Genomic DNA, 10,909 nt, shown 5'->3' with positions numbered 1-10,909 from the left:
GCTTGGGAGGTACTCCAAGCCCTAGGGTTCAACGTTTGGAGGGTAGAGCACCACAAATTCATTTGTGGGCTTAGAACCCAACATTGGGGTTTTGTACCCATCATTGTTTGGGCCAAAACCATGAGGCATTTTGGACATGATATGGATGGAGATGATAGAGGACAACGAGGAGAATCCAACGATTCGAGAATTGTCGAATTCTGAGATGTCCTTGATGAGTTATGAATTTTTGAAGTTGACAAATGTATTTTTGACACATAAGTCATGTAGGCTTGGTGTGAATGTGCCAAGAGACATGTCTATTTGTTGACCCTTCTAAAGTGTATAAATAGGAGGTGTATGAGGCTCATTTAGAGCATCTAAGTGCATCAAATATCATCAATACATATCTAAAATAAGGTTGAGCTCAACATGAGGACATGACGTGGGAGTAAAGGACTTTTTTGGAGCGAATTTGCATCCATAACAGGGTTGAGTTGCTGCAATAAGACAACTGCAAGTCTGGAGGTGATTTCTAGGCAGTTTGTGTGAGATAATTTGTCAATTGCAAGTCTGAATTAAGAGCAGAAGACAACCACTTGGAGAGAGGGAGTTTTTTTTGTTTTGTTTTGAGGGTGGTTTTATGTGGTAATACCTTTGTTCATGAGGCCACAGGCCAGATAGAAGACAGGAGTAGGCCACAGGCCCCATCGTCCCTAGAACAGGGATCCGTGAGGGGTATTAAGGGCTAAAAAGGAGTCTAAGGGAGCAACGTAATAGAGGAGGAGGCACAGGAAACAAAGCCGCAATAGTTAGGGAGATTTTGGTGGAGAAAAGAGGAGTTGAAGCAGTAAGCTATCAGCCCTAACCAAAACCAAAATCTACTGCAGTCAAACAGACCTAAGAACAAGGTATGTATTGGTGAAGTTTTGGTTGATTTGATGCAAGGGATGGTGTCCATGTGTGGAAAAAAATTGTAGCATCCTGTGGGAGCCAATTGGAAGGCTTGTCTTGTTGGATGAAAGCCTATCCTAGGAGTAGATCTTGAAGTGAAGTATTGGGTGCCATTGGACTGGTGGAGGGTAGCTTGTTGGCTACCCAAAGTAGCCCTTGACAAGCAGTCATAAATTGACGTTTACAGCTAAAGGTTGGGTAAAGTTTGGAGCCTAATGTGTATCTCTTTGATGGACGAAAAAGCCTACTAGCTTGGCAAATTGGAGCTCAAGTTTTGGCCAACCTAGAAGAGAATATTGGATCAACCCGTGCTCATTGTAGCAAAGTGACTTGCAACAGTGATAGGTGGCAACCCTCCTGAATACTCTATGTGTTGTCTCCTGAATACAACATAGAGACTGCAATGAGATTGTCATTGTATATTGTATCCATTGCATGGAAGCCCTAGATTGTTGTATTACTTAGTTGGTTTAATATAACGAACACTAGGTTGTTGTACATATTTGTACAATATTTTGTAAGAAGTTGTCTATACTTGTGCGTGTGTGATTTACTACTTTATATTTTATGCTGTGTAAAGTAGTTTTTGTTGAGATTCTTGGTTTGGTAGCATTAGAGATTTTAAGATTCTATCCTAGACCCAAGATCATGGAAATTCAACAGTTGGCATTTTGTTTGAATCCATTTCATTAGATCACACTCTCTCGGCCAAATTCGCATGAATTTACAAATCGGGGTGCAATTGTTTGTGTATTGCAAGGATTCCTCAAATTTATTATGTAGCACTACAAACTTAGGGTTTGTTGTAGCCTTCAGTAAACACCTACCCTTGAGGCGGGATTGCCATTGAACACCAAGTACCAATTTTTAGTTTTTGCTATTATTATGAGCAGAGGATCCGACCTACCCTGTAGTAGGCTAGTGGGTACCAGCTACAACATTTCGTTAGGAGGGGGTCGCAACCCTCCTCGCGGCTCCACTCATGCAACCAATCACAATGTCCCAACTTAATGTTTATTGGGCTTTCAATCGTGAAGACCCGTGTTCAAGTTTCCAACACTTAGTGTTTAGAATTTTTTATGAAAAACTATAACCCTAGCAGAACTCCTATTAACTAGTTTCAAATTTATTGAAAAATATTATCTAAAACTCGATTTAATATAAAAATTATTAATAATTCTAAAATGATTTAAAATTAGAAAATAAACACAATATATATTTGAAATAATAATTAAATATACATATCATAAAATATTTTGAATTCAAACTGATAACTCTATTCTATAAAATAGAATAAAACATTACCCTCTTCTATTTTATATTATGCCACATTAGTGTGAGAACTGGTTAATTAAAATCTTTCACTAAAATAAAAATTAATTAATTACACAATAAATATTCAACTTAGCCTAGTGTTTCGCTCACCAAAAAACTGTTTTCCACTCATGAAATACAAAAATTTGTTTCCCACCCATGAATTCAACACAATATACATTTGTGAAGATCTATGGCCAAGTGTTTTCCGTGTTCTCCGTCTCCATTCTTAATAACATTGACCACTTGAGATTTCGATGCAATATGTACATTTGTGAAAGATTTATGGCCAAGTATTGTCCATGTTTTCTATCTCCTTTGTTTATAGTATTTACTATTGACCACTGCCAATTTCGATGAAGATGGCAATGTGTCTGGGGACTGTTGATTTATTTGCAACCCGTTGTGCTAATGCAAAGGCAACCAGGCTAAACAATGTGGGTGCTCATTTCCCGTCTCCTTCTCTGTTTCCTAGTATTCCAGTGCGACTCAACTGCTTGTTTACACGGGTATGGCGCTGTCCTGGCACTGTTTTCACAACATCCTCTGTGGGTAGACGATCACTGTGCGTCGCTTGCCTCCCCTCTTCTACTTCGCAGGACGGACCACCACCACCATCTCCTCCTCCCAAGCCTTTCTCAACTAAGAAGCTTTATGTTGGCAGTATGTATGCTTTCATCCATGCCAGTCTACTTTTGTATCAGAGCCTAGTATTTACTGTAATGAGGATCAATCAGTTATTGTTTCTACTTCCTCTCTGAGTTTTTATGATTCAGTCTTACAAGGATAAATCTTTCATGAAGTTTTTAATGTGCTCGTTTATACCCATAGATACAATCTCAAAGGATATCACACCGTAGTGGTTAACTCTTTTCACAGATGCCTCAGTATGAATTCCTATATTTCAAACAGCCATTCATTGGACATATTTTATTGAAAAATTTAAGCAGAGTCTCGGTGCTAGAAAATTAGGCGCATTCCCTTGTTTTAAACAGCATGTTTGGGTCCATCAGATTTTCCAATTCTGGTTGTGATTTCTTAAATTGGCATTAGACCTACATATGACAATTGTATTGGATGACTAATTGAAAAAAAATCCATCCACCCACATGAGGTGCAAATGCCAGTTTGAGCATTGCAAACAGGGTACCATATTAGCTACTGGTGCAAAGGTCCAGCTAAACTTCTACACCAACTGAGGCAGCCTAAACCAGTATATCAACTATAAATCACAGTTGCTAAGAGCACTGGTAGATTCTTTCGAGGTTGGAGCAAAAACTGACATGTTAGCACTTCACACCTATGCAGGAGTTCTAAACTGTGGGAAACATTGGCTCCCTATGTATATTTCTTGCTGTACTGTTCACTGTTTAAAATTTAAATATAAGATGGATTTTCTGGAAAAAATATAACGGATCTTCCATGTCTTCTAGTTCGGCCTTAATTACTAATTCATGTAGGAGTTCCATACAAAACTGAAGGGTGTTTTGGCTCCAAGGGTGCAAATAATATACTTATACTGCACCAAAGGAAACTGGAGTTCTTTTAAGGCTCATGTTAGTTGAGTTAATTTGAGGGGATTTTCTCCCAAGTAAACTCCAAAGTGGCAAATAGTTTATTGCTTTAGTCAAAACATGGATTGAACAATATTTAAATAAGTTGCAGGAGGCTTGCATCCCAGGCTCATAAGGCTATTAGCATGTGTTTTGTTGAATAAATTTTGGTTGGAGTTGTGGCATATCCGTAGTATATTCCGACAAGAATCACTGTAACCATTTCCAAACTAACCACCATATGGATAGAGTGAAATTTTCCGGTTACCAGAAGGTGCTATTAACCTAGTATATTATTTCTATTACTTATACACAACACATTTAAATATTTAGTTGAAAGTAATAAATAAAAACATGAACAACACCATTCACCAAATTAAAATTGCAGCGAAAATGTGAGAAACCAATCACACAATTAACACAAGTATTTTTGGACAAATGTCCCTGGAAAAACCTCAATGTGGGGAAAGCCAATTTTCAGTCTGAGGGTTTTATTATTATCTTCAGCAAAAACTGCTATTGAGAAAATACAACTGCTTGTCTCTCACTAGCAAAGCTCCAACAAAATAATTGATCTCCACCTCTGTTAATCAAATCAACTAGGGAAATAACCCTTCGGCCCCTTTTCTGTGATGCGTACTGCCTCCAGCAACTCGCACTAGCATTTTGGCATATCACACCGGCTCTCCGGCAAACTCGCACTACTCACATGTGCAACCTTTTGAAGCTTGATCTGCCTTCCTGGAAACTTTATTTGTCTTCTAGGCAATTTGCATTGATCCCTGGAGAATTCACAGTGTGTCCTAGAGAACTTGCCTTCTCTAGCAAACTCGCATTTGCTCCAGAAAATTAACTCAATCCTCTCTGCAGAAAATAAACTGATAGCAAAACTTCCCTTTGAAACTTGGAAGCTGGAAGTCTTTCAAATGAAGAATAACTCCGGAAAATATCTTCCCAATCATTGCTGCTGAAACCCTCCTAGTGTTTGAAAACTAACCCAACTCGAATGATCTCTTTGATTTGATCTGTCTCCAATGTTGTCCATCAATCTCTGTTAAATTTAGGTATGTTCTATGCTTAGAGCAATTTACTTCAATTTTTCATATTAGCCCAATGTCAATATTCAGATTAGCAATCACATCAGCGTGATAGTAAAGTGCAGATAGAACATAAACATAAACAGTAGAAGACAGACCAAGACAAGAGGACACAAGATGTGGCACCAGCCAGGGACAAACTCCAATGTGGGGAAACCCTTGATCAATTCTTCTTATATTCTTCAACAATTCAGTAGAGAGAGAAAAATAGTACAAGTATACAACTTAGATATTGTATGACAGCAGCAGTAAGTCCATCATTCTGATAATGATGATTGTTCCAGGATGCAGCACCAACAGACTTCAAACACTCCCGAAGAGTACTGTAGCATATCCTTTTAGTTGATCATTGATGCTGCTGCAATATTCTTCTGATTGCCTGCTCCTGCAATTCTAGTTAGGGCACAAGAAGAAGCCCTGTAACCTTCCACGCTGTTAGCTAACTAAGCCCTTCAAGGGCTGGAGTCCACCTAGGAGAGTCTCTCCTAATCCACGCTGCCTCCTGAAATCAATGCACACTGCAATGCTACCTCAGAACAGCCTTAGCTGCTTGTTATGGCTTGTAGCCTAGCAAAGCAGCTAGCTGTAGCTCCAGATTCTTCTAACAGGCCCAAATAAATCCTTAACTCATGCCTAGTCATAACCTTTATTACAACGGTGTCTCCTACAGCAATTCATGCTGCGCTAGGGCTCCTTTAGAAGTGGCTTGGAGTTTCTCTTAACTGCGTCTTGAGGCCTCTCTTTAGATTGCGATATTAGGGCCTCCTTCTAACTATGACTCCTTTGTTGTGGATAGGCCTCTTCTGGACAGCGTCTAAAACTCTCGTCTGCGGCTAGGTGACCTTGCTTTTGCTGCGGATAAGGGCTACACCTTTCAGCGGATTAGGGCTTCCTTTAAGACTGCGTATAAGGGCTTCTTTAGGCTGTATATAGGAGCTTATTCAGGCAGCGTATAGGACCTTTATTAACAACATATTAAGGCTCCTTTAGATCTCGGTTAGGCCTTCTTAATTGATTGCGGATTAAGGTCTCTTCTAGACCTGCGGGTAGGGCTCTTTTAGGCCTTCCTTTAACGGCGAATTAAGGTCTCTTCTAGACCTGCAGCCTGGGCTCTTTTAGGGCTTCCTTTGACAGCGTATTGAAGCTCCCTTAGACAACGTATAGAAGCTCCTCTTGGCTACGGATTAAAGCCTCTCCTTGCTGTGTAGAAGAGCCTCCTCTTGCTGCATATAAAAGCCTCCTTGACTGCGTAGATTTCTCCTCTTGACTGTGGCCAGATCCTTCTCTTTTCCTGCGGCTATGTCTCCCTTTAGGACTGCGTATAGGGCTGCAATTAGGGCTCTTTCCTTTAGACCTCTCTTTCCACCAAAACCCAAATGAGTGGAGAGAGAGATCACAAGAGATGAGTGTGTGAAATGACTTGAAGACCTCTTCTATTTATAATGCAACGTTGAGGATAAGTTGGGGTAATTTGGTTGCTGGCCGACCTTGACAAATTGTCAAATAACATAAATAAATTCATATCTCCATGAATACATGTTGGAATTGGATGATCTTTAGATCAATCCAACACCTCTCGGAGAGAGGAATCCAAAAAAAAATCAGCTGCCATAAATAAGGTGACCCACATGGAGTTTGGCCCTAGTTGCCAATTTTAACACTCCCTCTCAACTAGGGATAACTCCATTTGCTAATCCATTTGCCAGTCCATACTATTGCTGCCATCAATGCAGTGCCCTGCACTGCTCTGCTCTGCTCTACTGAACTATGAAGAAGAAGAAGTGATTGAGAATATATCATACCATTCTCTACTGACCCAAAATCAGTTCCAAATAAAGAGAGTGTCTCATACCACTCTTACTAATCCGAAATTAGTTCCAAATAAAGAGAGTGTCTCATACCACTCTTACTGATCCGAAATCAGTTCCAAATAAAGAGAGTGTCTCATACCACTCTTACTGACCCGAAGTCAGTTCCAATTGATCCCAGATCAATATCATCCTAGCATAGGGAGTACGGTAGTACATGATGTGTCCATCGGTAGTACTATGGTCCCTATCCTCATTTCCCTGCTCATTGGCTAAATGAGAGGTACTTCCCATGAGTCCCAGACTGCATGGGTAGGATGTCTCAGCAGGAGAAGGATGAACCAGTGTTTTACAACCAGGCCGAGTCAACTCGGAAACGGCCGGGTCAAACCGAGCCATTAAAAAAATTTGCGACCAGGCCAGCAAACCGACTCGGTTGACCGAGTCAACTATGACTCGGCCTAGTCATCCAATGACCAGGCCGAGTCATAGTTGACTCGGTCAACCAGGCAGAGTCCGTATTGACCAGGCCGAGTCAATGAAAACCGGCTGGGCAGGGATAAAAGACATAAAAAAATTCATTTTTTTGGTATTTTTCAAATGTTTAATGGAGTTTAAGGATTCCAAACTGTTTAATGCAGTTTAAGTCACATATGTTTTAATATGGAATCGAAATCTGCCATCTATCTATTATAATTTATCACTGTTGACTATTCAAGTGTGAAGGGAGCTGAGTTTTGCTGTATGTGTTTCCTCATTCCACAATTATTTCAGATCGTGTCCATTGTTGGAGTGACATGGTTATGCACTGATTTTCTGAGCTGAAGAGTGAAAGGGCTGATATCACTATCATTGTTGAAGATACCAGTGGTCAATCCCTTTGAAATAAGCCCAGGTTCTTCATATCTGTTTAATGTACAGATCTTATTACAGCTAGTAAATCTGATATCTAGATTCTATATATCAGTCTATATATAAAGTATCGTCCAAATTACAATTGAAATGTCAAACGATGCCCTAGATGAGGGCCTACTCTTGCACTCAACAGAATACCTAAGAGAGTCAAAGTTACAAAACAAATTAATGCAAAAAGGACCTAAACAATACTATGCTGCTGGTTATAAGGCCTAAAATCTGCAGTTAATATAACTTTTCCTCAAGCCCTACTACACATGTCCGAGCCCTAAACACTTTACTTGAGTCTTCAGTGCAAATGATTATCCACAGTCAAGCATAAGTCCTGTAGTTCATTGTTAGTGGATGTCGAGTTCTTTGGAGCAGGTCTGTAATAAAATTTTGGGTGTGCAATTGAAAAGGAATCCCAACCGAATCACAAGGGAAAAAGGAAGAGAACAGATCTTAAGGATAAAAATTTAAAATAACCCTAGACTCAAGGTAAAACAACACCAACGGATCAAAAATACAATAAAGTTCTGAAATTATACTCAAAGAATTACCCAAACAAATTCCATTGGAAATTTGGAACACACAAAGGAATACAAATTGAAACCCTTACCTTGACACCTAGAGCTACTGTATATTTTTTTCACTGTTCTGATGATGATGATCCAGACTCCAGAGATTGGTCGAGATGATCTTGGCTCCTCTGGCAGTAGCTACTAGCCAGTAGTAGTGTAGCTGCTAGCAGTGCTGCAGTAGTACTAGTATTGGAGTCTGGTCACCATCACAGTTTACTTTTGTTGTAGAGGCCATTTCTAGCCTCCTTGGTTATTTGTATTTTGTTTTGAGTCTTTGATCATGTATGACAGTTGACTATGTATTGCCATTGGGTACCATTTTGATATAATGGATTGGTTCATGAGCCTACTTTGATCATATGTTGTCTTCCATCTATATTATAATGCTGTGTGTTTGGACTTTGGAAACATGAATGAAAATCTTTAAAATTATGTTTAAAATATTTAAAATTATGTTTTTTTATAAAAAAAATAAATATTTAATGTATTTTTTACAACGACCGAGTCATTGAAATCGACTAGGCCGAGTCATTACCGAGTCGGAGTCGGAGTCGGAGTCGATCCTCGGCCGAGTCGGAGTCCGAGTCGGAGTCGTAAAACACTGGGATGAACCACTCATCCTGCCTACATGTCGCCAGGGGTATCCCAAGGGAAGGCTGAACCACTCACCTGTTGATTTTTGGTAGCATTGGATGTGCTCTAGCCTTGAAATTTGGAGGAGAGGCTAAAATTTGGAGGAGAGGCTAAGGCACATGAGATCTCCAAGACCCATAAATCGTTTTGAGAAATTCCACCCGAATGAGGAGTTATTAAAATAATTAATATTTTTAATGGGTTCCTAAGTCTAAACTTAGGAAAACAAAAATATTAATGGGTATTAATAAAGATAAGGGTGAGAAGCTTCTAAGAGATGAGGATCAAGTTTGTTTTAATCTTAGCCGTTGATTAGGGACTTAATCTCTGTCGTTGATTCGTCAACATGAAAGGTATAAGAGAAGACTTGAGGATCATTTGGAGACACACTTGTAGATACTCAGTATCTCAAGGAAAATTGATTCTCAAGTAGAGAAGATCGATTTTAGAGGGAGAGTTGAAGGGTGGAGGAATAGGAGGGCATCAACAATAGGTAGTGATTGAGGAGGAGGTGTTGTAGGGACAGTGGGAGACAATGTAGAGAGAGATGCAGTCCAAAGGAGAGACGCAGAGCTTACATAGGCTGATGCAGAGGGACGCAAAGCCACGCTGAGCCACGCAGAAGTGGGAGTAGGGTCTCCAAAGTGTAAGAAGGTCTCAAAGGGAAAGTCTCAGGTGTTTTCTTTCAGTTTCTCTGTAAAATCATTCCTTGTAAAAACAATTGCTGCCGAAGATTAATAAAGCCTTCATATGCTGCAACGGTTTTCCCACATTGGGTTTTTACGGGCACAATTGTCCAAAACTAACTGCGTTGATGTGATTGGTTCTTGTGCATGTATTTTTCTCTGGGTAATTGTGTGGTAACTGCAATAGAATTTATTTTAATATTTGCTGAAGGGATTTCGTAAATAACTTATTGTGAATAATAAGTAGGTGAAATAAATCAGTTATTGCAGCAGTAGAATTTCAGTTTAGAAATTTTCACATCACCCTATACACAACAAATCACTAGGGGAAGGCTGAACCACTCACCCTATGATTGTGTCTGTTATGAAACCAGCTCACAAGAAGATAGAAAAGAAAGATAAACGCCTTAGAATTCAGCCTCTTCGAGAGGGCAACCTCCTTTACATTACACAAATGAATAATTTTTGGATGATACAAATGACAAGACCTCCTTTCTATATATAGGAGTCTAAGGGGTCATAATATAATCAAAGCCGACATAACAATAATAACGTAAGGCCACAATAATAACAATAGTGGGCTTTTATGGGGCACAATAATAAGAATATGTGGATTACATGGGCACAACAATATAATAAAGAGGTTGTACTAATAACAATAAGGGGTTACACTAGTAGTATAAGGACCTAACATGCCTCTCTCCTTCAAAAAGTGTTGTCCTCAGCACTTGAGTAGTTCTTGATGCTTCTGTATAAAATTCTTGTCCTCCCATGTGGAATCTTCAACGAGTAAGTTCTTCCACTTGATGAGATACTCTGAAATTGATTGATTTTGTAGCTGTCGGGTTCTTGTTTCTGTGACTGTTTCAGGTTCCAATATAATTTTTCCTTCCTCGTCAAGTTTTGGCAGTATTGTTTGAACTGGGATCTTCTGCAACTTTTGAATGAGTGACCACACTTCTTCGTCCTTCTTCTATTCACCCCTTGCTTTGTTTATCCAATCTCGTTGGATAATAGAAATAACACAAAACAATGCTTCCACATCCTCATCATTTCTTACGAGTGCATCTACAACAACATTTTGCTTCCTTTTTTTATAGATGATTTCAAAGTCATAACCGAACATATTTGTGACCCATTTTTTCTGTTATTCTAAAGATAATTTTTGTTCTAAAAAGTATTTAAGACTATAATGATCCATTTTTACCTTGAAGTGTCTTTCCATTAGGTAAGGTCGCCATTTCTTAAGTGCATGTAGTATTGCCAACATTTCCTTCTCATAAATAGTTTTCTTGAGATGTAGCCGTAAAAATACCCAATCGCCTACATCAAAACTTCTTTCACTGCAATGTTAATCTGCATGTTGTTTCATTAGATTCCGCACCAAAGTGGCATTATCCTTTAAAA

The 10,909-nt window shown here is 39.2% G+C and overlaps 1 protein-coding gene across 6 annotated transcripts in view; it reads left to right on the top strand.

Annotated features, from left to right (window-relative positions):
* Positions 1–2,474: 2,474 nt before the first annotated feature.
* Positions 2,475–10,909, top strand: part of LOC149235397 (organelle RRM domain-containing protein 2, mitochondrial-like) — a 243,370-nt gene continuing 234,935 nt past the window's right edge. For 3 of the 6 annotated variants that reach the window (XM_089461379.1, XM_089461378.1, XM_089461380.1), the window contains exon 1: positions 2,479–2,910. In XM_089461379.1, the coding sequence (XP_089317505.1) occupies positions 2,604–2,910 (307 nt within the window). In that variant the 5' untranslated portion in view covers positions 2,479–2,603. Of the gene's footprint in view, positions 2,915–10,909 lie in introns of all 6 variants that reach the window. The other 3 variants (XM_089461381.1, XM_089461382.1, XM_089461377.1) reach the window with 3 other exon arrangements.

This window comes from Pinus tabuliformis, chromosome 8, assembly GCF_031772625.1.
Source record: "Pinus tabuliformis cultivar Carrire ecotype Pingquan chromosome 8, CPIR1, whole genome shotgun sequence".
NCBI lineage: Eukaryota > Viridiplantae > Streptophyta > Pinopsida > Pinales > Pinaceae > Pinus > Pinus tabuliformis.
Note: the sequence above shows the minus strand (reverse complement) of the source record. Positions and strands in the feature narration are given on the sequence as shown.